Source organism: Podarcis melisellensis, assembly GCF_964234715.1.
Source record: "Podarcis melisellensis genome assembly, chromosome: 6".
In the NCBI taxonomy this organism is placed as follows: domain Eukaryota; kingdom Metazoa; phylum Chordata; class Lepidosauria; order Squamata; family Lacertidae; genus Podarcis; species Podarcis melisellensis.
Genome location: NC_138538.1, coordinates 52,104,749 through 52,131,844, shown reverse-complemented (window position 1 = coordinate 52,131,844; position 27,096 = coordinate 52,104,749). Strand labels below are relative to the sequence as shown.

General features: G+C 42.2%; 1 protein-coding gene across 1 annotated transcript in view; it reads right to left on the bottom strand.

Annotated features, from left to right (window-relative positions):
- Window positions 1-27,093, bottom strand: part of LOC309372158 (uncharacterized protein) — a 44,358-nt gene extending 17,265 nt beyond the window's left edge. Inside the window, exons 1-16 of the mRNA XM_081915460.1 lie at window positions 26,298-27,093; window positions 24,618-24,731; window positions 22,232-22,372; window positions 21,566-21,699; window positions 20,023-20,229; window positions 18,794-18,834; window positions 17,285-17,409; window positions 15,817-15,942; window positions 14,413-14,510; window positions 13,594-13,693; window positions 7,253-7,296; window positions 6,933-6,972; window positions 5,833-5,941; window positions 3,955-4,100; window positions 2,823-2,954; window positions 1,302-1,440 (exon numbers count right to left, since the gene is read on the bottom strand). Of these exons, the coding sequence (XP_081771586.1) occupies window positions 1,302-1,440; window positions 2,823-2,954; window positions 3,955-4,100; window positions 5,833-5,941; window positions 6,933-6,972; window positions 7,253-7,296; window positions 13,594-13,693; window positions 14,413-14,510; window positions 15,817-15,942; window positions 17,285-17,409; window positions 18,794-18,834; window positions 20,023-20,229; window positions 21,566-21,699; window positions 22,232-22,372; window positions 24,618-24,731; window positions 26,298-26,705 (2,104 nt within the window). The 5' untranslated portion in view covers window positions 26,706-27,093. The remainder of the gene's footprint in view (window positions 1-1,301; window positions 1,441-2,822; window positions 2,955-3,954; window positions 4,101-5,832; window positions 5,942-6,932; window positions 6,973-7,252; window positions 7,297-13,593; window positions 13,694-14,412; window positions 14,511-15,816; window positions 15,943-17,284; window positions 17,410-18,793; window positions 18,835-20,022; window positions 20,230-21,565; window positions 21,700-22,231; window positions 22,373-24,617; window positions 24,732-26,297) is intronic.
- Between the last annotated feature and the right edge of the window lie 3 nt (window positions 27,094-27,096).

The following is a 27,096-nucleotide window of genomic DNA, read 5'->3' as shown; positions in this document are numbered from 1 at the left end:
CAGGCTTCCGCTGCCCCGCTAGCCTCTGCTGCTGACGGACACCTCACTTTGCCTAATGCCCTACTTGGAAGTGTGAACTTCAGGTGTGATTCTGTGTGGCTGAATGCAACAATAAGCAAGTTTCTTCCGTCTTCCCACCTCTCTATCCCTCTTGCCTCAAACACACACATTATAAGCATATTTCATATGCTTAACCTATGCTATTTAGGTGAAATGTAATGAATTTTTAAAAAACATTTTCAAAATAAGCAATTTTAAAAATAAAAGGAAATGCCTCATTTGGGTTAGAGTTCCACATAGTGATAAGGGGGAAACATGTTTTTCTACATTTTAAGTAGATAGATAAGGTTGGAGACAGTTTAACTCTCCCCTGGAGGCCCTCTGGAAATATTCTCTGATAGCCTTTTCAGTAACTCATGCCTCCTTTAAGTGGAACAAGCTAAGGACTCTGAATACAGAGTGCTTGGCATGGTCCTACAATTTCACTGCCCTGTACCTACCAATTGTAAAGTGGACACAACTAAGGCAGGCTCACCAAATACATACAGAATTAGGTGCTTTCTCCTCAGTGAAATATTATGGAGTTAATTACTACATGTGCCGATTTAATAAAAACAGGATTTTAATGCATTTAAAAAATAAATAAACCTAGCTTTCCTGCCTGGATAGTGCAAAGTTGAGGACCCTGTGGCCCTCCCGATGTTGCTGGGCTGCAACGCCCACCATACCATTCTGAGGCTGATGGGAGCTGGAGACCAACAACATGTGTAAGACTGCAGGGTCCCTATCCTGGAATAGTGAAGTCATCCAGTTTCTACCTCCTGCCTAGCTCTGGACATATATGGGCAGAGTTGGACATACATACATACATACATACATACATACATACATACATACATTGTCAGCATCCTATGCACACACACAGAGAAAGATCCCAGCATGTGCACATTGAAAGAAACAGCACAACAATGTTATGCATGCAGTAGATTCAACATTAAATCTTTAGCATTTCCAGATTGGTTCTAAAATTCCAGAGAGTCACTGCCAATCAATATACTGGACCAATGATCTGACTCAGTATAAGGGAGTTTCCTATGGACTCCTGGAGACACTGCACTACCTTCCTTCTTCCTCCGACTCTACCCTCCCTTTTCCTTGCATAAATGTGTATCAAGTAGATGCATTTTCCAGACTCTTGCCCAAATGCACAACCACATAAGTCAAATTCTTAAATCTCACTTTGTCTTTCTCACACTCTCTAATTTACCTAACCCTAACCCTTACAAAAAAGCCACACTTACCTTCTCCTCTAATCTCCTTCTCTTTTCCTGAAGCTAAGGAATTGCCCAAGCTGTTCAGCATTCGGAGTGGGTGGCTCCAGGGAATGCAGCCAATGGGGTAGGGGTTCAGCAAGTGATCTTTTTCCTTCTCCAGGAAGCACTACATGTGTGTTTGTTTCAATCAACTCTTATAGCGGAAATCCAGTAATTTGATTCATGAGGAATTACAGTGCAAGGTTCTTGTTGTTTGACACAGGCTCAGAATAGTTCTGGGGCTACTCACATAGTACAGACTTCCAGCCTACAGGATCACCATTTCTAACAACATTGTGAGGTAGGAGGAATTCAACAGCTGAAGCTTTCCCAGTTCAGAGATGCAGTAAGAGGGAAACAACCATATGCTGCATTTCTGCCTGCTGACAGGGGGACAGGAGGGACGAGACCAGGCCTTAATAGCCTACCATTCCCCAAAGCAGGAATTAGCCCTTGCAGTGTATCTCAGGAGTGGTGTTTTTTTTTAAAGGAACTCTGATTTGATCTGTTATATATTAAGAATCCATTTGCCATTGGGTCAGCAAATATGCTCCAGTGAGCTGTGACAGAAGTGGGATGGGAAGGTATCCAAGAGGTTGATAGCAAATTGAAGAGGTATAGTCTGAATTTTTATGCTGTACTTGTATTTGTTTGGTCATTCTTTGTTATGGTAAGAAGGGAGCGCTCAGGCTGCTTGTTATTGTCAAAGAAAAAAAATCATTTTTTGCTTCTTTATTTTGAAATGTTCTACTGTGCCTTCATTCAGCCATGGATTCCACAATGGTATACATTTTTTTAAAAAATGAAATATTAATGCAAGAATAAAGACAAACAATAAAAAGCAACGTACAATAAAATCTAAGTAATTAAAGTGTGGTGTTGATGGTACAGACATGGAAGACCCAGGTTAAAATTCTGCTTAAAAAACCCCACCACTGGACAAGATGTTAACTTGCTCATAACATATTTAAACATAAGAGTTGTGTTGCAACTTTGTAGACTGAGAAACACTGCCAAAATTATTGATTTATATTTCCTGTAGGGAATTTCCTGTAGGGATGAAGAGGCAAATTCTGCAGAAGACCAAGAAGTACAGGGCGAGCCCTTTAAAAGTGTCCCTGTGGATACAGAGTACACATGTTCCATGGGGCCTCTTTTAAAAGACTCACCCTGTACATTATTGCACTATCCAAGTCTAAAAGCAAATGGAGTAGAAGAAACCAAAATACCCACAGTGGGGCATGAGGCTAGTCAAAATATACTCATAGAACATTGGGGATGTGTGCATCTTTTAAGCATTCCTCTTTGCATACCGTCGTTGAAGGTTCACTGCTCACTAAGTTACATATTAACATTCTGACATCCTCTTTAAAACTGTCTTCTAGCACACATTGATAAAAATGTAACTGAGCAGACCAAGACCATGTCCAGTACACATGCAGCGGTACATCAAAGTAGTCAACAAAGCAGATCTTTTAGCAGATGCAGTGCTCCTTTCCGACAGGATCAGATTTTCCTCCTGCCCCTCCTTTCATGGGAGACTTTCTCTACCTCCTTCATGAGCCGAAGACACAATTCCTCCTGCCATGGCAGGGCCACACACTGGACAGCCACGGGGAGCCCAATGGCACCTTCGACAGCCTGCAGGAGAGATACAAAGGCAGCATGATATCACAAAGCATATTTCATTACTGAGGGAAGCTGCCAGCTTGAGCTCGTGGCTTTCAGACTTCTCCCTATATGCCTCCCTTTTGAATTGACTGAGACTTTCAGGATCTACTGGGCAATAAGGAGGCCTATTTTCAACAGGATAATGGAAATGCTCAGAATAGATTTCCAACATAACTGTGGGGGTTTAGTGTTTTGGGTTAGGAGCTGCATCCCATGCGTTTGTTTATAAAAATGTATTCCTACACATGTCACTTGTGTTGGAATATTGCTAATAATATCTGAAGAAGTATCTGAAGTGTATCTGAAGAAGTATGCATGCACACGAAAGCTCATACCAAGAACTAACTTAGTTGGTCTTTAAGGTGCTACTGGAATGAATTTTTGTTTTTGTTTTGACTGTGGCAGACCATCACGGCTACCTATCTGTAACTATTGCTAATAATTGTACTCTATGACCTTATGGTTGTGATTTTTTATACCCAGGTCAGAGATTTGATGTCAAATGCTCTTATAGGAAATAATTTAATCACATTAACCAGTTTAGAACCTATTCCAAATAAACACACTTAGAATAAGGCTGTACAAGTTACTTTTAAAAAGTAATTTTGTCTGGCAATAACTAAGATCGTAGTCAAATCAGAAGCCGCCAATGAAGGTATATTAGTGAAGCAGTTCCAGCTTTCCAATTTAATAGGTGGTGTTAACCAGCTACAAAACTTCTCTAATTTCAGGAGGGAAGCAAGGAAGGGTCAATTTGCTACAATTCTGTATAGCAAACAGAGCCCCAATGACATGCGGTGGGGTTGAGGAAACTCCAACTCTCATCAGTCTCTACACCAACCAACATGACCAATAGACAGGATGGATAGAAGTTGCAGTCCAACAACATCAGGGTGGGTGGGTGTCACAGGTTCCCCATGCTTGATGCAGCATCTAGGCACTGTCCTTGCCTTGGTTGCTATTGACTGACCTCCTTCATCCTCTTATCCCAGGGGTCTCCATAATGCCCTTTGTAAAGTTTCAGCTCTTCCTCATCTGCCTGTGTCACTGTAGTAACTGGGACAACTCCGGCCGGAAAATTCAAGACGTTGTATAAATGGGTGTAAGTGGTAGCAACTGGAAAGGACAACACACAATACTTCTCACTTTGCGGTACCAGACCTTTGTTTCATGACAGCAACATGCAAATGCAATAAGAGTGCAGTGCATACTTCTCTGCACACACAATAAGGAAAAAGAAAATGATCCTGACATGGCAGAGCACTGCTGGATTGTCTTGTGCTACTTTATCAACTAATCTAAAATAACTTTAAGAACTGTCGCATAACTGTTCAGGGGAAGGAGCCTCAGAAAGGTGTTGATTGACTCAAGTCTTTTCTCAGATATTTGCCTAGATGCATCCACATCAACAATGCATACACCCATGGAATCAGCCCAAGAGGAACTAGGTTTTCCTGGTTTGGCTTCAAGCATGTTGAGAACCTGAATAATTGACTTGATTAAAGCCTGAAGCCTTGAAAAAAAATAGAATACGATTGAGGGTGCTTTCTTATCACTTCTAAGAAAATATGGCATTTGCCTGCCGGCACATTCTTCCTAACTGTACAAGCAACCACGAGAGATCTGGTCAAGCTGAAATCTGTTGCAATCTTCTTGCCTTGAAGTTTTTAAAAGGCGATGAGACTTAATTCACTCAGTTTTGTTTTGTGGGATTAATAATACTGGGTCCAGAGAAGAGTGAGTAGAACTCCACTCAGGAAACAAGATTAATATGGATCCTCTCACCACTAGTGCCCCTGTGGTCTTCTCAAAGCAGCTCCATCTGGAATGGTGTGCAACCAGGTACTGTAGGGGCTAGCTAAGAGAATGGGGGGGTGCCAGAATTCAAGGGGGCTGCCTTGCACAGGCAGAAGTTTCTTTCCACTCACTCAATACACCTTTTGATTCCAATTATAAAATAACAGTGATAATATTTTTCTCACTGACAATGGTTGAAGGAAAAGTACCAAAGTATAAGTACAATTTCATGCAAGGTAAATATTGAATAATCAAGGAATTAATGCATCAGTCAAAAAATCCCATCTACTCACAATAGTGTTGGAAGAAGGGATGGGTTGTAAGACTACAATGCAACCCAGCTACAGTTCTGCTAGCAGTACCTTACAGATTCACAGTATATTATGTCCTGGGTGGAGCTAGACTAATGCCTTAGCTATACCTTAGTTGGTTAAGGAGTCCATCCCAACTGGTATGGCATGATACAATGTAGGTGAATCTACAGCTACGTATGTTGCCATATTGGTATCCTTCAGGTTGAAAGGTAGGTTATAAATACAATATATGGTGGTGATAATAATAATGGGACATGTTCTGTAGTAGTGTGTTCCTGCTTCATAGCCCTGCTCTACAAATCTTTCTCACCACTTTTCAAATTCATTATGCCCCTTGAAGGAACCAGAGCTAAATGGATTAATAAATAATTTCTTCCTTTTGCTTGATTACTACTGAGCAGGAGACAGTTACGTATTAGTGGATGGATGTTCTAACATCCATCTCCTGCCAAGTTGGGATCATCTCCCAGGAAATATGGTAGATATCAAGGATGGCACAATGTGGCTAGATGGGCCCATATACCCTCTCTCCACAAACTTTTATAAATATTTGGATCATAAGGCTGGGAGAGAAAGATGGTCATCATCTATTCCTCCTTTGCTCAGAGCAGGATGCTCTACAGGTCAGCTCAGAGAAAGCCACATAATTTAATCCACAGTATGCAACAAGCCAAGGGAACAGGATCAATATAAGAGCATGTATACTGGAAAATCAGATAAGATGTATTATTTGGTACCAAATAGCTTGCCAGCATATCCCAAATTAAAAGCTGGTCCCAAAGCTGGACAAAGCACAACATCCAGCTTCAACTTCCTCCATTCTGCAATGAATTCATCACGGTAAGCCTGGGGAGAAATACAAAGAGAAGACAGTGGCTATTATGTACAAAATGCCACCATCAGTGTGAACTGATTAACAGAAATGCATTTACATCCTTACTTGTTGCTGATCAGCACAAAACCTAAGAAGCTCTACAGTGTTCTAGTCATTTTAGCTGTGGAGAAAAGGCTGAAGTGTGCTATACCTGAAGGGGTGTCTCTACCCACATTGTTCAGCCCAGACGCTGAGGTCCAGCTCCAAGAGCCTTCTGGTGATTCCCTCATTGCAAGAAGTGAAAATACAGGGAACCAGGCAGAAGGCCTTCTTGGTTGTCACGTCTGTAGAATGCCTACCTATCTAATGTCAATAAGTTAAATAACCATACTACTACTACTACTACTACTACTACTACCACTACTACAAACGAATCAGGAGAAGACTGAGACACTCCAAATGCAGAAGAGTTGGGAGATGATAGACATGCTACTGCTGATCTCCATACCCTCAGCATGAGTCCTATTTTTCCTCCTTCTCTCATGGCTCCTGCTCACCCATTAGTACTTTATCATCAGCTCAACCTCTGTCAAAAATGCTCTTTACTTCATCATTTGGCTCAACCCTCTCTGGTCACTTTAAACTATCTGCTTCTGTACATAACAGCACACCATAGCTCCATCGGTTCTATGTTAACATAGACCAGAACAGTGGAATACAGTATTAGCATAGGTCAGCATCATTGATGGTGCTGTAGCTGGAGTTCTAGGGACCATATTAGCTTTCAATTAACATCAGTCTCTAGAATCAAACCATATAGGATTGTGAGGTAACTATTATTTGCATATCTTGCTCTCAGTGATGAAAGGCACAAAAACTACCCAATAGGGAGACTGTATGCACACTTTCCCAAGAAACTGCCCTTTCTGAACAGGTTTCTCTCTGATGAGCAGTGATTGGGGGCAGAGAAAATCTGAGCACTTGCGCACTTTTCTTCATCTTTTAACAAGAAAACAAAATTACCATCCTGTCAACGTTGTTCTTCCAGAAGTTTTTCACTGACCTAGGAAATTTGCAGAAGGCATGCAGATTAGAATTCATGACAGTAACAAGAGGAAAAAATTCCTCAGTGAAAATTAACTAAAACTGCCCATTTTGGCCATATAGTCACTTTTCATCACAGATGCAGTCACACAGTACATTCACAACAATGGAAATATCATTATTCACAACAGTGGTTGTGAAGTTTTAACAACATTGGTATTCCACACAAAATTCCCTTCATGATTATATTTAGTACTTCATAATGAATCCGTTTTAAAATTATATAAAAATTAACTTACCCTACTCCAATAAGGGCATTCAGATGTCGAGAGATTCGTGGGAACTGGGAGAGGGAATACACTTATTATTATTATTATTATTATTATTATTATTATTATTATTGCCACCTTTTCCTGTTAGGAATCCAGCATGCTTTGATCAAAAGGCATAGCTAAATTCAAAAATATATTAATGACTGAATTCTCCTATGTGTCTGATTAAAAGCAGGTTTGAGACAAAAAGTCCCAAGAACAAATTTACGCTTCACTGCTATGTGTGCCCAGGGATGTACCTGGAACTATGTCACCAATTGCCAGGGCCCAGAATAGACTATCATGCACACACCAATGTATCTCAATTGTTCCTGTGTGCAAACTCTTAACTCCTGTGGGACCCAAGAATGACTGAAGAGTGTGGCATAAATATAAGAAAGGAAGGAATAGTAAACCTATACGTATAGTCCCACATCTATCCATCTGGATGCTATCTTCAGAGCAGCTTTTAGAAAAGTGTCCAAGTGATAAGTTGCAAATTACAGCTGATGGGGTTTCGATGAGAGGTAAATCCTCTTCGTAAATTATTCATTGGAGCATGCTACTAAAGAAACTGATGGACTTTCTGTCTTATTTCATTATTCAACTAAAAACTAATGATCCACAGGGTTTGTCAGTGCACACAAATCATGAGCTCCCAAGGGGTGTTAATTCACACTCACAATATTTCCACTATCACTAACATCTTTAAAAAGCTTTTGTGCAAGTTCCCCAACTGGTTTTTTGAGGGGAGGTGGAAAAGCAGTTTTGTGGAGGTACTTTGTAAAAAGGGAGACTTTCAGAATTACTTTAAGTACATTCACCCAAATTCAACTGTGGTCACATCCCTCCAGATGTAAGCCCAGGTCCCTTTCAGACAAACTTCACATAACAACATCATTGTTTCTACTGATTTTATCTGTATAATTGTTTTCAGCCACCCTTGGCTCCTTCAGGAGGAAGGGCAAGATATAGGAATAAAAACTAACACTTGTAATTTTTTTATTAGTAAGAACAATTGTAATATTTTTACTTCTTTTAGTTTACCCTGGTAAGTGCTTATAACCTTAGCATCTACTACTTTTTAAAAGTTGCCTGATATAGATTAAAATTTACTGGCATTGCAAAATTGCACTGTTTGCAAAGCTGTTTTGCAACTTACCATCTTGTTGTTATGTATTCAAGTTACACAACATTTTTCTCCCCTCACAGTTGGCTGAAATTTGTCACGTGTACCCCACCTACCCAAAAAGCATCTGCTCCCACTGTGCTTAGCATGATGAAGAAGTTAAGGTCAAGTAAAGGCTAAGGGTTTCTTGCGATCTGAACAGCTCTCAGGCAGCCATGCTTTTTACAGAACCAGCCTTCCCATTAGGCAGTCTTTGTTATGCGGGTGGAGCTGTGGTCTAAACCACTGAGCCTCTTGGGCTTGCCAATCAGAAGGCTGGCGGTTCGAATCCCCAGGATGGGGTACAAGTAGACACCGTATTTTTTGCTCTATAAGACTCACTTTTCCCCTCCTAAAAAGTAAGGGGAAATGTGTGTGTGTCTTATGGAGCGAATGCAGACTGCGCAGCTATCCCAGAAGCCAGAACAGCAAGAGGGATCGCTGCTTTTGCTGCGCAGTGATCCCTCTTGCTGTTCTGGCTTCTGGGATTCAGAATATTTTTTTCTTGTTTTCCTCCTCCAAAAACTAGGTGCGTCTTGTGGTCTGATGCGTCTTATAGAGCGAAAAATACGGTAAATAGGTACCACTGTGGCTGGAATGTAAACAGCGCTTCCATGCACTCTGGCTTCCGTCACAGTGTTACATTGCACCAGAAGCAGTTTAGTCATGCTGGCCACATGACCCGGAAAGCTGTCTGTGGACAAACACTGGCTCCCTCAGCCTGAAGCGAGATGAGCACTGCACCCCATAGTTGCCTTTGACTGTGCTTAACCGTCCAGGGGTCCTTTAGCTTTTTGCTTTTTACTTTATTTCTTTTTAGGCAGAGTGAGAAGACCACTTCAGGCAACAGATGCTGGAGGGCAGCAGTGGCTCCTCCAGCTGTTTCCCTTCAGTCCCTGCCAGCCCCAGCTTCTGAGCTAGGGCTCTGCCAGTAGTGATGCTTGCTTGTTGCTGGGATGAGCCTGAGCTGTCTGTCTGACCTTGTCACCTTCCCCTAATGCAGCCTTTCTCAACCTGTGGGTCCTCAGATGTTGTTGTACTACAACTCCCATCACTCCTAGCTAGCAAGGCCAGAGCTCAGGGATGATGGGAGTTGTAGTCCAAAAACATCTGGGGACCCACAGTTTGAGAACCGCTGCCCTAATGGATCACAGACAATGCCATTAGGAGAGGGTCTGACTGAACAGGCCAGAACCAGGAAGCCAGCCCAGGCTATTCATCCCGGCAGGCCTCACATGTGCCCAAGCACTGGTCTACTCATGTGATGCACACTGATGCCACAAAGGCATTGCAGCATTTGTCTGAGCAGGTAGCAATCAGGCAAAGCAGGGAGTGAGCTGCAGTGCTGGAGAACTGAGGTGATTAGGCCATGTAGCCTATTCTGCACCCCCTAAGCTGGCCTGTTGCTCTCAGGTGCAGTGAGGGGCTGGTTGGTAAATCTGTCAATTTCAGTTTCTCTCAGTTTCTCCTTCTTTAGTTCTTCACATCTCCAAATCATTTTCTGAATTTTTTAAAGGTCCTCATGAAAATTCATCAGAAATTTTGTGGGAATTTCACCTAATGCATGCATCTTTCGATGTATTTTTGCCTAATATGCACATTTTTGCACGTCATTTCCCACTAATATAATGCATTTTTCATCTATTTTTATTAATATTTGCATTTCTATGCACACTTTAGTATATGCATGTTCATACAGGTGACTTGGCTGAAGAACTGGATTGCAAAGTTCAGATAAGTGCGGATTTCAGAAGTTGACTGTGTTCACATATTGCTTGGGAAAGAGCACCTTTAAATGCAAACTGAATCAAATTACTCTCCCATCCCTGTGCTCTCATCATCAATATTTACATAATATTCAGTTATCAATCATGCTGGCTTTTATGCATGCTGCAAAATCAGAATGTCCCTTCTTTCATACCCTCCCTATCATTTTGACCCACACTTTGTGGATAAAAGCTGAAACTGATAGAGACAACTTGGTAAATTCATGTCTGTGCAATTCACAAACAGCCTCTTAAAAGCAACTGTGCTCAACCCAGGCAAAGCTAGTTGCACTAGTTTCAAAAGAAGAGGGTAACACTCATGCTTAATTCACTTAATGAAATCAGTGGGACTTGAAAGTTCACAACTATAGCTGGAGTTTGTGTCTGTCTTGTTTCTTTTGACTATCAAGAGATTTTTTGAGTGGATAGTCATGATAAAAAGAATGTATTGTGGCATATGAGAAGGAAAAAGTTATTGCACGGGGGGAGAGATTTCTGGCAATTCTATTTTCTCCACGTTGCTTTCAAACCTGATCGTTTTGCAGAGGATGGGCTCATCAGAAAGCAGCATATGAAAACCTGAGACTGGCTGCATCAAAGTCATTATTCTTAGATTATGATTTTCCACCTTGGTTATTCCGCTTTATAAGGAAGGCAGCTAGAACTTGATTTCAGTTAACAAGATTGACTGAGGCGACCGAGCTCTAAATGAAACAGTCATTTCTGAGACATTGTATGAGGGAAACAATCAAATATACTAGTTTGCATTACGATTCAGCTTGGAAGGAAATGGAACATGGCTTGCTCTAAAGATCCAGAGCCACGTTCTGATTTAAATATAACAATAGCAATCAATGCAAATAGGGAGTCATAAGCTTCCTGTGCCGTTAAGGAACCTGTAAGCAATCTCATTTTCAGATGCATAACAAAGGCTTCAGCATATTTCCAAGAATGCTAGAGCAACCTTGCAGATTTACTCCCTGGCAATCAAGATTCATCATAGGCATTTTTGGAATATAGGCCAAAATATTAAAACAGAAGCATTTTCTGCCCTGGATCTTGAAAATCCTTGCCCGGCAGTCTCTCCTTTCCATCCTACCTGTAGTACAATCCTTGGCAAGTCAACTTAGAAGTAAGCCCACTGAGTTCAATTGGAATGGGATAGCTCAGTTGATAGAGCATAAGACTCTTAATCTCAGGATTGTGGGTTCAAGCCCCATGTTGGGTAAAAGATTCGTGCATTGCAGAGGGTTGGACTACATGACCCTCGTAGTCTCTTCCAACTCTACAATTCATGATTCTGTGACTTAGTCCCAGGTAAACGTGTTCAGTATATGACTGCATCTCTAGTCCCATGGCTTGTCATCTCTTACAATCCCTGCCCCCATCTCTGTACTTTTCAATTTCTAATGATTTACTGTCTGCTCATGAACCTAGGCTCACTTCCCTCCTCTGGACTAAATCAAACCTTGAGCATGAAGAACTTTGCCAAGTAGAGCACCTAGTCTTGTGGCAGCCAATGGCTTCTTTGCTGTACTCCTAGCTTAGGCTCTCAGCTCCCACACCAGGCCTAGCTGTAAAGCTAGCCTCCAAATATTCAGCTCACAGAGGGTCTATCAGCCTCCCTCTAGCTATCTGGCAGCATCTGAGGTTTTCCATGATCGCATTACCAAGAGAAAATAAAACACACAAGAGTGTTGCCAGCAACCCCAAAGCTGCACTCCCTACTTCTGCCTTACGACCTCCTAGAGGTGAAGGATTTCCCTCAACTTTTCCTGCAAAAGTTGGCTAAGAATCCTGTTCAGCAGAAACTGGTGGAACAGCGTGGGTATTGCTCTTCCAGCTTCCCAACACTGTGCATCATTACTCAGAGAGGGAGATGCAGAGAACTCATCAGGGTGAAGCAGCATGGATAATCTGATGCTCCTGCCACCGCAAGCTGCACCACACTGATCTCCCTGTACCTCTCCTTCATGGGAAGCTGCAGCAATGTGCAATGTTGGGGAGCTGCACTCCACCAGCTGCTACTGATTCTACTGTTAATCTCCATTAATCTATGGGGAATGATGACGACCCCGGACTGCGAAAGAGGAGGTGAACACCACACAGGGACAGATTTAACTTGGAGTGGTTTGGGGCACCAGGAAAGCCCCTATGGCAAGATAACTATGGCACCAATATGGAAAGGTACGTGGGAGACATATAAATGAAAAGCAATATTGTTGGAATAAAAAGGGAAAGGGAAAGGACTCCTGACAGTTAAGTCCAATCGCAGACGACTCTGGAGTTGCGGCGCTCATCTCACTTTACTGGCCGAGGAAGCCAATGTTTGTCCGCAGACAGTTTTTCCAGGTCATGTGGCCAGCATGACTAAGCCGCTTTTGGCGAAACCAGAGCAGCACATGGAAACACTGTTTACCTTCCCGCCGGAGCGGTACCTACCATATTTTTTGCCCCATAGGACGCACTTATACCCCTCCAAAAATGAAGGGGAAATGTGTGTGCATCCTATGGGGCGAAATGCAGGCTTATGCTGAAGCCTGGAGAGCAAGAGGGGTAGGTGCGCACCGACCCCTCTCGCTCTCCAGGCTTCACGCAGATCTCCGCAAGCCGTGGGAGCCCGCGCTGGGCTCCCACAGCTTGCGGAGAGTCGCCTGCATGCCAAAGGCTGGCCGCACTGAGAGCTGCATCGGGGAAGGAGGCGAAGGAGGGGTGAGATAATCCCCGAGGGAAGGGGGGAGGACAGGGCGGGAGGGGGCTTGATTAGGGGAGGGGACTCTTTCGGGGTGGGGAGCACCTCTTGCTCCTCCTCCTCCTGGAAAGGGGCATTTTTTAATCTTCTGGCGGGAGGGGGGAGGTAGGTAAGTTTAGGGATCTAAATAGAGGGGGGTGGAGGAAGGAAGGTGCTGCCTCCAGATGAGGAGGGGGGTCTGAACCCTCTTTTTGCGGGCAAGGGGGTTTGGGGGGGGAATGAGAGATCAGAGGCACGGTTTGGGGGGTTACATGTAGGGTGTTTTGAATTGGGTTTTTTGGGGGGTGCGTTTTTAAAAGCTCGGGCTTCCCCCGTGGCTGGGGGGGGGGAATAATTTTTTTCCCTTTATTTCCCCCCAAAAAAACTAGGTGCTTCCTATGGGACAGTGCGTCCTATAGTGCGAAAAATACGGTATTTATCTACTTGCACTGGCATGCTTTCAAAGTGCTAGGTTGGCAAGAGCTGGGACTGAACAACGGGAGCTCACCCCGTAGCGGGGATTTGAACTGCTGACCTTCTGATCGGCAAGCCCAAGTAGCTCAGTGATTTAGATCACAGTGCTACCCGCGTCCCTTATTGTTGACATACACAAAGGTATAAATGGAGAAAGTCTGTATGTCTGTTTCACAAGTTGGAGACTCACCAACGGCATTAAAATGAGAGCCAGCATCCTTTTCAGTAAATTTGGCAACCGGTAACAATTTATCTGGTTTGTCCAAGTGGAATCCACAAACTCTCCATCACTGGGAAAGTAAAAAGAGGAAGAAAGCAGGTTCTATGCTGTACAATAATGTCTGTAAATGCTATTTACCTGTTGCAATGACATGCCTATGCTACAGCTACTATCCTTGCAGTTAAAATCCCTGATAGACAAATGCAGAATCTGAAACTTAAAGCATGACTGAGGGGCAGATAATCAACTCCTGAAGGAAATGGAATTTTCAGTAATTCAGCAAAGAGCATAATTTAATTTAAGCCTCTCTCCCCCTGTTTATCAGTTTTATTAAAGACACTATAATTCAGTTCCACAACCTATTGTCATTGTTATCTACACAATACTTGTATACATAATAATACTACAATTAAAAAATATATTTTTATGCATACATATTCTATTCTATTTATTATGTTATTCCAGAACATAATAAAAAGTGTCTACTGTTCTAAAAGCCATTCCAGAAATGTGTTTTGGCCATTACTTCCTCTTCTATAATATTTGAATGTTATAATTACTATGTTACACCAGATTTTTCAAATCAATCTGAAATAATTATTATAAGCCTCTTTTGTTGTTGTTATTGCTAAATTATTATTATTAATATGCCTCTTTTTTTCCTAATCGTTTCCCACTAAAGAGCCGTAATATCTCTTCTTCAGAAAGTTTTTGATATAACTTCAGGTGTCCTCCCGTAAACACATACATACACTACACATGTGTCTATACGTCTTGGTATCTACTTACAACTTTTCCAGTAATGTTGAACATCCATCTGCATAGAGGCCTTTGGTGAAGAGCTCATCCACCAAAAAATCAATTCGAGGAGGAGTGAAAGGTATAAGCTGAGCAGAAAAACAAGGTAAATATTTAAAGGCAACAAAAATATATAAAAAATATATGCAGTTATCATTCTGCCTTTATACATGTGATTCCTTGCAATCAGTAAAAGGAAAGGAGGACCTATATATTGCCTGGATATACATTCTTGGCGGAGAATGTTATTGTCTAATCTCCACAGGCCTCTATTTACTTTTGTCTAGAATTGTCTAGACTGCAGCCCAGCCTAAAGGTACAGGTGCAGCCACAAGCTTGAATAAGTACCAGAAAATGTCAACTTAGCAGAACTCTGGAAGCTGCAAAACGTCTAATGTCAGAAAACTGGAGATGTAAGTTTCAGGCAGTAGTTGGTAACTGGTAAGCAGACATAGGGTGGTATTCAACTAAATTTTACTCAGACTAATTGGAATTAATGACCATTACTAACTTGGCAGACCCTCCAAGTGTCCCTATTTTCCAGGGACAACCCTGATTTAGAGATGCTGTCCTGGTTTCTGATTTGATCCCGGAAAGTCCCTCTTTTCCTTAGGATGTCCTGAATTCCATTGGAGAAATGTTGGGGGGTATGGAGCTATCTGACCCCTGAGCCATCTGAAGGCAATCCTGTATATAAGGAAGTTTTTTTAAAAAAAAATGTTTAATATTTTGTTATGTTTTTATATATCCTGGAAGCTGCTCAGAGTGGCTGGGGCAACCCAGTAAGATGTGTGGGATAGAAATAGTAAAAATTATCATTATGGAATGGGACATCCCTATTTTCATCGGAGAAATGTTGGAGGGTATGACTTGGGCCTACTAAATCCAATAGATCTACTCTGTGAAAGAAAGATGAATACAACCTAGGGTATGTATACTCAAAAGTCAGGTGTATGTTATGTGCAGCAATCCAATGAGTACATTTTCAGTGGTGACAGGCATCTTCTAAAAAAACAATGCCAGTAGACTAGCATGGCTCTAGAAAATAATGAAGAAAATACCTTACTTTTATTATCCCCTTCTGCTTCCTTCCCATAGCAACTTTTCGTCAAGTTTCTTTCTCCTTTGCTCCCCACATCTTCCACTTGCTATTTCTTTTTTTCTTAATTAACAAATAGCACATTACACTGCATCGTTTACAAAGATCAAGAATCAATGTTCTCGCTGGCAGTGTGCATTGTTTCTGCATAAATAGCCATCTCTTTTTATTATTGATTTGTTACATGTATTACAAAACCCAATAAAATTAAAGCAATGAAAATGCAGCAAACAAACTCAATATAAATTAAAGTTCAGGCAATGTAAGAAAAAGCTCTCCATGGGCCCAGAGCTTACCGTGTGTCCTGCTTCCTGTAGCAACTGTCGAGTTTCCAGCACAGCTCTCCTCATGCTGGGAGAGGGCTGGAAATAACCATCTCCATCATAGTAGCCAATCCTGAGAGGCCGGGAGCTAGAGTAAATCTGCAGAGAGGAACCAGAGTAATCACATAGTGCTAGTCACCAGGGCAATGAGAAGAAGGTGACATGGCTTTTCACAGCTCAGGTGAGGGTGAAAGCTAGGGATCAGGGTACCTGATGGACTGCTCATCTCCCCATGTATCTGTGTGCTAAAATCTCCATCAGAGGTCCTTCCCTGGGTACCACTATCATATGAGGTGTGGCATTTTGACTCTGCTTTGGTTTTAGAATGCTCTTTCCCACTGTCTAATTTGTTGAGCCCAGCCATCTTGTTAACTGAATAGTTGTTGACACAGTGTCAACATCAATCAATTCAGATCACATCAATTCAGGGACTTTAAGGGATGGAGTATTCACCTTGTTCCTCTTGGGTGCTGACCTTTAAAGCCCTAAACAGCCTCAGCCCAGTATACCTGAAGGAGCATCTCCACCCCCATCATTCAGCCCGGACACTGAGATCCAGCTCCAAGGGCCTTCTGGACGTTCCCTTACTGCAAGAACTGAAGTTACAGGGAACCAGGCAGAGGGCCTTTCTGGTAGTGACACTCACTCTATGGAATGCTCTCCCATCAGATGTCAAGGAGATAAACAACATTCAGAAGACGTCTAACAGCAGCCCTGTATTGGGAAGTTTTTAATGTTTTGTGTAGGTCTTACTATGTTTTTATATTTTGTTGGAAGCCGTCCAAAGATGGACGGGGTACAAATAATAATATTTCATGAAGCAACCTGAAAATTCAGGGCCACATTCTGAAGAACCAGAAACCTCAGCTGATACCTGAAGAAGAGAGAGTCCTGCTCCTGTCTTAAACTATTCATGTAGCCATGCAATAGGTATCATTATTCAGCTCCTCTTTGTGGATAATATCAGTATGTATTTGAGTCACTAGGTGGCACTAGACTTAGAGCTCTGCAGGTGGAGTAACAAGTTTCGTGTTGTTGTTAGAGAGATAACAAACTGACTCATGGGTCTCCTGAGCCTTTAATTTCTCTTACCTAGATGTCAGATCTGACTTCAGATTTCTCCCTCCTGACACCTAGACCAAGCTCGAGTTTTTCCTTCTTTTGTTGTGAAAGGGTTTCAGACCTCAGATTTCAAACAAGCTTCACCCTGGGCCTCCATTTTGGCTTTACCCTTTAGACCTTTCCTCCTTCCCTGGCTGACAGCTCCACTCACTGCTGCTATAGAGTGTAAAATCCCTATAGTGACACCTAGCATGCATGCACTGATATTTCAGCATTGACAAAAATTGAGATTCCCCCACTAAAAAGGAAATTTCATTATGCATTAAAAGCCTATGGTGAATCAACTACTTCAGTGTGCTGTTGAACACAATTCCATTACCTCCTCATTAAAGGGAATTGGGGGCACAGATGAATCCAGGCGAAATAGTTCGTCACACAGGAGGGCCCTCATGCACAGAACCAGACTGTCCACATCTCTTGCCATTGGGCCTGTCACGGAGATGACTGGAACAAAAGAGGAAGACTTCTGAACATGGGGAAGAAGATAGGAGTGCTAGTAGCTTGATTTCCATGCAGTTGCCTTCCAGTTATTAGGGTTTCTACGTGCACAGCAATGCCAAAGGGCCATTTCTGAGGAGGAAAAAGGACTCTGGAATTACTTTCTCCCCAGGCTCATCAGTTTTCACATGATGATCACCCAGTCATCCCATCCACAAAAACTGCCAATTATTCTGAAATGTATCTACAAATATGCTTTTCTAGGATATGGTGGTAACTAAAGATCTCACTGGGTGACAATGCGTTCACAGATTCATTTCACCATATGAAAACTGAGCAGTCAGGTAATCAAAAGAAGAAAGTAAGTTTTAAATGTGCAACCACGAATTCTGCAGTATGAACGTTAAAAAGAATTGAGTTGCAATTTTCGCACCCATTTCAGACATGCTGTGAAACCATGGCTTAGCATAGCCATCTACATCCTTATAACTTCCACAGCTTTTGGACTACAAGTCCTATCAGGGACTGTATTTGTGTGCAGCTATTGGCAGAAGGTTGATTTCTGGTGATTTGAAGTAGATCTGACCCCCCCCCCAATTGTTTAAACAGCAACAATATAATGACTTCCCCTTGATACTACTGCGCCGAAGAGTGTTGGGGATGGGGAGAGGATTTTTATGTGAAAAGACCGCACATTCTGGATTTCAAAACAAATTGCAGAGCTCAGAATGTCTGTTGCACCTGGTTCTGTGGATCTCAGGGTTCTAGTAAAAATAAATTAAGTAGATCCCACAAGGCCTAAGATCTACATACATTTGCATAGAGTATTTATGTAAGCCAGGGGTGCCAACTTGAATAAAATATTGGGGGGCAGGTAAGCCTCATCCTGCATAATCAATCACACGACATGGTGCACGCACACCTTTTGAATGGCAATGCCCATCAGCTTGGGGGGGGGTAGCAACCTCAAATATTTTATTGGAGGGGCAAAGACCTCTTGGCCCCTAGGAATTGGCTCCTATGGTGTAAGCTCAGGCACAAAGATCATTTGACTTAATTTTTTTTACTGTCACAGAATCTTACAAAATTAAATGAATTTTCAGGTTGCAAAAGAAATGCGCACCATTTTTTCCTTACATATAGCCAGCAAAAACAGTTAAGATACATCTGATCTTCGTTAAACAAATCAGAAATTATCATTAACACCTGGCCTTCTCAAAGAATGACATTTGCATTTGTTTGTTTTTAAATGAGCCCAAACTCTAAAAGTTTATTGCTTATCGGAAAACCATGGTCTCCATCAAAGGGCTTGTGCTTGTTTAAATTCTCCCATGAGCTAAGTAAGACTTTCAACTCTCGCTTATATTTTATCAGCAATAGACTTGCTCACCTGAGTTCATTCCAGCTACAGGAGTGCTAGCACCTTTGACGCTGCACAAGAGCAAACGGGAAAAGTAAATTAATGATGGAGAAAAGCCAAATGACAGAGAGAGCCAAAGAGACCCAAGCCATGAAATGCAAGTGACATGCATCAAAGGATGTTCCTAATAGCTGAAAGCCACTGGAAATTCTGTGCAAAGTACCTTCCTTTTAAAAGTATTTGATAGGGAAATGTTACAGGCACATTTCATTATCCCTAATTAACTTCTGAGCCTCTGTAAAACTACACAGAGGAGGGCAGAATCTGATGTCCACCCCTCACTGAAGCAGATCCTGATATTTTAACTATGCAGCTTGCATACACTGTGGATTCAAACAATTTCACTTCCCTTCTTAGAATTTAGACCAGAACTAACAAAAATTTGCAGAGAGATTTGAGCTTTAAGTGAAAACAGGCTCTGGATCTTCCCTGTGTTTAATACTTTCTGTGGCACTGCCCACTTTTTTTTAGTCCAGAAGTCAGGAATTATGCTACTAATGCAGTTCCCTTCCCTCACACCCACCCCTCTTTCACAGATATAGTCACGTTTCCTGGAAAACTGGCGTATCCTCATGCCTCAAATACTCTGAAAGTTTAGTTGACTGCATCTCATAAAAAACAAATGTTACTTGCCAATAACCCAAGTTTGCTTAGACAAAGAGGAGCCCTTTACTGCAACCTCTTATTGGTGTTATTTATTTACTTATTTAATTTGTATATCACCCTATACCCACAGGTCACAGGGCAGTTTACAACATAAAAACACAATATATATATTAAAAATAAAACCAATGTGACTTCAATGTGAGCCAAGACTCCACAGGGCTTAGCCTCAGAATCTGCTTTTTAAAAAAATAAATGCCAAAACACAGGGGTTCATTGAGTGAGAAGTTGTCCAATTAGTACAATAATTTTTGCCTGCACAATAGGACTTCTATATGCCCCCACTCCACATAGAATGAAGAACTGGTGCTGTTCTTAAGGAGACCCTGAATGCCAGGTGAGCCTTGGCAAATGCCAGATCACGTTAACTAACAGGGATTATGTAATGTTTGTCACCCAGAGAACTAGTTTCTCAGGGCTCTCTGTATCAAGACCTGTATCAAGAATGTCTGCTTTTAAACTGCAATTCTGCTGCTCTTCACTTGGTTGATTGTACATGATTTATGGATGGATGGTTCCAAACCTGTGAGACCTACCTCAGCCTATAGCCGGTGGGTTTTATTCCACAGATCCCACAGAAGCCACATGGCACTCGGATACTTGCAGCCACATCGGTCCCAATCCCAAGAATGGAGCCTCCACCTCCAATGAGTGCAGCTTCCCCTCCGCTAGAACCTCCGGAGGTTTTCTTGTGGTTGAAAGGATTCAAGGTTTGTCCAAAGAGTGTATTGCCACAGTCAATGCTGAATGGGATGGAAAAGGGCTAGTAAGTTAATGCTCCAGTAAGGAAGAGTACACAAGCAATCCCTACAGTTGTTAAGGACTGCAGCAAGGGTATTTCTGAGAGCAAAACTATTCTCAAAATCTTCTAGTGACTGGGTGCCACTTTCTCCTGTGAGACGATAGCTATTCAAAGTGAAAGGCCCAGTGTTTAATGGAATACTTTTGTCTGTCTTCCAGGATTTGAGCTCTGTTGTACTGCCCTTGTGGTCCTGTCCTTGGAGGATTCTGTTGTTGAATGTATGTTTATCCTATATATCTGAATGGTGGAATCAGGTTGCAAAGACTGCTTTCCTTGGTAAAGGTTGCCCCTTAATAATCATGTACCAATTCCATTAAAAACTGGGCCTTTCACTTTGACTAGCTATCATCTTACAATAGCTATCACTTTGAATACAGCTATCATCAATATGTTAGAATTCCTGCTCCGTGATTGCAGTCATAGGATTGTTGTCTTCCACATGACAATATATGTTTTGACTCCACAGAGTGGGAAGTGACAGAGACAGGATGTTTGTGTTACTGTGTTCCGTGAAGTGGGACTATTGTCCTTTGTTCTTTCTCTTTGCTGTCTGATGCTAGAGAGAGAGGGAGCCATGTTTCAATGTTCCATGTGTTTTTATATGTAAATAAAGTAGATTAGCCAAAATGCTGAGTTGCATTCTTATGTAAGTGTTGGAGTGAAGAGGTGCTTTGTACAGTCTGTTCTTATCTGTTCAATTCTAGCATCTAGAAAGATTGGCTTGAAGAAGCAGCCCAGCATGCTTTGGGTTTCTTGGATTCGGGGGCCTCAACCAGTTCTTTGTCATGAAAGCAGTAAACCATGTACTGAGATGACACTTGGAAATCGATCTTCACAAACACACCGTAGTTCTTCAAACTTCTCTCCTTTCTGCCTAGAAAAACAACCCTAAAAAGCAGGGATGGGAACCTGTGGCCCACCAGATGTGGTTCAGCTGAAACTCCCATAATCCCTTGACCACTGGCCATGCTGGCTGGGGTTGATGGGAGTCCAGAACCCTCTGTAGCTCCTCAGGTCTCCCAACTCTATCATGAAGCCTGACTTGGATTTCTTCCTGTTGAGTGAGAGTCAAACTGTGTCTGTATGGCACCTAGCTGTGGATCTACCAGGTGCATCATTCCCTGGCATGGGGATAAAGTGATAGGAAAAGGTCGACCTCCTTATTTTCTGTGTTTTCAGTTGCTGTAGAGCCATCAAAACTGTCATTATTTACCTAGACTGCTAAGGCCCAGCTGCTGCCTTGAAGAATTAAACAAATGAAAGAAACACACACGTACTTCACTATGGCCTGTGAAAGGTTGGTCTTTACAAATGGAATTGCCCCTTGTTTCTTTAAAACTTTGACTATCACAGAGTCCTCCTGCTCAGGACGGTCTAGATATTTCACCAAGCCAAGTGTATTGGGGTACCCCTGGAATTAGAGAAATAAAGTGAGATACTTATCCTTACATCTGTTGACCATATCCCAAAAAAACCACCCGAAACATTAGATGAGAATGTAGAGGTGACATTTATTTTAAAGAAAACAACCACAGTCCCTCCAGTCATTAGGTAATATCATCAAATTTCACTTAAGAGTGAATTCATGCATATATTTAGAGGGAATTGGGTTAGTCTAAGAAGCATTTGTAGAGCTTTAAATATAACACAAATAGCTTGAGAAATTAGCGTGCCCTCTCCTTTGACTTTCCCTCCATGCAGATGCCCATAACTAAAGGTAAAATTTGTGATGTTTATGGGAGAGGAGCAGTTCCACTGTAGGTGGGCAAAGCATAGGGGCACCCGCCCCCCAACTGGTGACCCACATGGCTGATTTAATCATATTATCTAAACAAATATAAAAATATACATATTCCTCTTGGCTATTCGCAAGTTTCCTCTGTTGCAGAGCACTCCTCATCTTACCCTCATTGCAATTATTCAGGGATCATGGCAGAAAGTACCTTGCAGGCCACATCTTCCTTAATACTGACTGGGACTCCATAAAGCAATCCTTTCTCCTTTTTTTTGGTCTCCCGGAGCTGTTCCTCACACTCTGGAAGGAAGTTAGTCACACAGTTGATTTGCCGGGTTACCTCCAAGGCCTTTGCGTGAGCAAGAAACAAAACAGGGGGAGAAGAAGGCAAATTTGTGACAATATGCTCTCTTCTTGACTGTTCACGTTGTGAAGGTCTCTTTTCCACCTTGCAAATGCAGTGTTTTATCTGTGATCATTATGCAAGACAAGCATGCTAGTAGAAAACTGCAGCAAAAGGGTGTGTTCCAACTTCCGTTTGTAGCATAGGGTTCACCTATCAGTTCACTATGTCAAAACTGGATATATGCTGGTCCTATTAGGATCTGGTTGGCTTCAGCTGTTATTACAGAAACCACTTTGGGGTCACCAGGTGTCGAAAAGCACTGTATAAAGAAACACCCAAACAAACCACTCTATTTGAGGACGGATCTGCTGCCTATTCTCAGCACCACACAAGATTGCATACACTTCTGCAGCTGGCATCTTCCAGCTGCCAAGCAGGCGCCGCATTCACTCGATCCACTTAGCAAAGCCCCTGCTCTCCTCCCTAGAAGCCTGAAATCCAAGTCGCTCCAAAAATGGAAATCCCTTGTAGCTTAGCTGCTAGGGACCATAATAAATCTATCATGGCTGAAAATAACTACGCAGATCATATGGTATATGAAAGGCCTGAGTCCATTACATGCCCTAGAAGCAGGGTGGGGGTGGGGAGGAAGATAGTAAACTCTCCCATTAAACCTGTAACTGTGACAGGCCTAGATGCGCTGTTAGCACAAATAGTGCAGGTTGCAAAATTTGACTTTTCTTGGAGCTGGATTTGAATTAGCTTGGCTGTGTGTGTGTGTGTGTGTGTGTGTGTGTGTGTGTGTGTAGAGGATACAAGAACTTTGGGATAAGGGAATAGTGTCTTGTTTATTTGGTCTAAAGAGCAAAAATGGTGGAGACTTTTAATTTTTTTTAATTAAAATTCAAAATTATTCTGTGCGCTAAATCACCTTAATTCAAATGTATTAGACTAGTAATGTGTAAGTAGGGATGGGTGAATTTGTCAGTTTTAGTTTCTCTCACTAGCTCATTTTTCCAATCTGAAGTTCACATCAGTTTGCAATTTTAAAAAACCCCATCCTCCTCAGTGTGAATTTTTCCTAATATTCATATATTTGTATGCAGTTTTGCCTAATAGGCACATATTTGCAGAGCCATTTCCCCTGCTATAATGTGTTTTGTGTTTTCTCTCCCCACTAATATATGCACTTTTTTGCACAATATTACCCCACCATGTGCATTTTGGATGGGGTATAATTTGGCTGGAGAATTGCACCACAAAACTGTGCACATTTTGAAGAACAGCTGTATTTCAGCTAGCATATTGCACATCAGTGCCTTAAAATGAGCACAAGAGACATTATGCTGAAAGACACAACTCATTTGTAGTGTGTCACTTTTGAGTTTGTACAGTGTGTATCATGCCTCACTCCTTAAGTAGTAGTAGTAGTAGTAGTAGTAATAATAATAATAATAATAATAATAATAATAATAATAATAATAATTTTATTATTTATAGCCCTCCCATCTGGCTGGGCTTCCCCAGCCACTCTGGGCGGCTTACATATCTAATATTATTATTAATAATAATAATAATAATTTATTTATACCCCACCCATCTGGCTGGGCCTCCCCAGCCACTCTGGGCAGCTTCCATAGAAACCAAAAATACAGTAAAATATCACACATTAAAAACTTCCCTGAACAGGGCTGCCTTAATGTCAGGTAGTTGTTTATCGCTTTGACATCTGCTAGAAGGGCGTTCCACAGGGTGGGCGCCACTACCGAGAAGGCCCTCTGCCTGGTTCCCTGTAGCTTTGCTTCTCGCAATGAGGGAACTGCCAGAAGGCCCTCGGCGCTGGACCTCAGCGTCCGGGCAGAACGATGGGGGTGGAGACGCTCCTTCAGGTATACCGAGGCCATTTAGGGCTTTAAAGGTCAGCACCAACACTTTGAATTGTGCTCAGAAACGTACTGGGAGCCAATGTAGGTCTTTCAAGACCGGTGTTATATGGTCTCGGCGGCCACTCCCAGTCACGAGTCTTCTGGATTAGTTGTCGTTTCTGAGTCACCTTTAAAGGTAGCCCCATGTAGAGTGCATTGCAATAGTTCAAGCAGGAGATAACCAGGACATGCACCACTCTGGCGAGACAGTCTGCAGGCAGGTAGAGTCTCAGCACTGCGTACCAGATGGAGCTGGTAAACAGCTGCCTGGACAAAGAATTGACCTGTGCCTCCAGCTGTGATTTACCCATAGGCAGTCTTACCTTTTCCATGTAGGTGTAGAGAACACTTTCTGGAGACAATGAGCCATCTTTCAACTTTGCAGACAGTTCCACAAGGGGAAGAGCTAGGATTGGAGCAGCTTTCACTCCTGGGTTCTGCAGCAGGGAGCAAACACATTGCTGGCAAACTGCTATGTATGTCATGTGCACTCGCTTGCTAGACCAACATTGCTACACAGCATTGTGGACACATTGCACTTTCAGACATGCAAAGCAGGCTACAGATTGGCCTGTCAGCAGCAGCATCACATGGGTGCTCAATGACTATATATCTAATTAGTAGCAAAATAACAGCTCACTGATGACCAGGAATGGGTACTGACCCCAGGCTTTAGCAGCTAACTTGACCTCCACCCTGCTTTGCATGGCAAGTCACAGAGATATGTGACTTTGAATTTGAAATATTGACTTAAAAATATTGATTTCAACCAATTACACACTTCTTCTCCTCTGCACTGTGGTCACCAAGAGTTTTGAAACAGTTCTGTATCACAAGCAGAGCTTGTAGGTTGGAATAGTTTTTCCAAAGAGGTAAATATATGGTAACAGATGCCCTCTGCATCCCAAGAGAGTTCTGGGCTGTATTTCCACAAAGTGCAAGTAGGAAGAGTTAAAGTCCATTGTAAGTCCATTGAGGATTATTGTGTTAGATTTACTGGTCGTAATGCAATTTATAGCATTCATTTTACACTGTGATGCCTTGTTGTGTTATGAAACTGTGGCTTTTTGTTCAATATACCACCATGGCACACTACATTAGAAATGACAGGAAATAACTGTATGCTGGTATACTGCCCCAAGTTTTGACAATGCAACTCCCACTGTTTTCTGAGTTAATGAGGTTGCAAGAGGACCTCCAGTAGATTCCACTAGATTTCCACGCATAGCTTTTACATCGCATGAAAGATCCCATACAATGTGAAAATGAACAGGTAAGGAACCATTGTGAAGATGGAATAAAGTGCTGTATAGATATGGCCAAAGTTCTCTCTGGGAAGATGGCTCTCTTCACCCACCCCTGTGCAAAATGAGAGACAAGTGGGAAGGAGTTGCTCCTTCTATCCAGAGACATACCAGGCCCTAGCATGAAAGTGCAGCAATGGCCTTGACAGGCACCAGCAATTGCCAAGCAATCCTTAGGCTCAAGTATCTTTTCTTTAATGACAGGTGATTTGTTAACAGTCTGCTAATAACGCGGCCAGGGACAGCTGCATTCAGGCTGCCAGTTGAAATGCAGCAAGAGGAAAAAGGGAAAGCAACTTTATACCCTCTTTTCCATGACACAAGATTTGCCTCAGTTGCAACAAGTTCCTAAAGTTAGATAGGGTGCATAAATCGGGGGGGGGGGCTCCCATAAAAATCTTAGCTGAAGGAAACAGAGAAAGCATGGACTGCACCACCCTACTAGATTTATAGGAAAGCAAAGCTTTCAGGGGAAGAGCAATCACGTTAAATTCAACATACACATATTGGGAAAGTATATTGTCATCACTGTAAGACTACCTAGAAATAATTGCCATCTTTCATGCTATTAGCACTTTTGCAAACCTCAGCAATCAACAGCATCTCTGCAGAGAGTACCAGAAGAGACCCACTGAAATTTTGATACAAAGGGGAAAAAACCTTTATCCAAATGATAGGAAACCTCTAAAATATATTCACCTGTTGTTTAAACTGTCTTGCTGCTTTCTCCATACGTTGAAAGCCAAGCTCTCGCTTGCTCTTGGCCTCTTCAAGTTTCTTCTGCACCCGCCTCTGATTCACCCATTTTATCACCAAGATTGCAGTGGCTGAACCACAGAGAACAGCTGAGACAATGCGGACATCCACCTTTTCATCAGGCAAGAGAGACTTCACTTTGTCTAGAGCCATAGTGGGAAATCTGCTCACAGCTCTCAACCAGTGGGAGCTGCTAGAGCTGTGAGTTCCTAATAGCAAAGACAGCAAGGAAGGGAAGGAGGTGGTGGTGAATTTTAATCCCACCCAGGAGCTATCAGTTCCAAGCCACTGGGAAACAGAAGCTTGTGCGTCTATGACTGAAGAAAGTTTAGGAAAGTGTCTCACTAGCATAGCCAGGCACTGATTGACAGAAACTCCACGTCATTTGCCAGTCGTCAGTGAATCCTCCCAAACATTCCAACATTCTTCTGAGCTCTTAATCTTAGCAGTACAAGATCCACCTGTTCCTTTCCATATTCTAGGGTTTGTTTGTTTTTATTTTATAAAAAAACACACCTTATCATCTTCCCGGGGTTTGTGAGCATGAGGGAGACAATTGCAGGGTAGTAGAGGACATCAAGCCCAACTCATCAAATAAGATTGTGAGAAAGCGAAATGAACTTCCAGGTCAACATGTGATGAAAATCTATATCTGCCAAATGATAGCTGAGGTGCTGGCTGCAGTTTTAGGAACTGTCACAAATGGACTGTAGATAATCTAATAGGCACATCTGGGGGATGG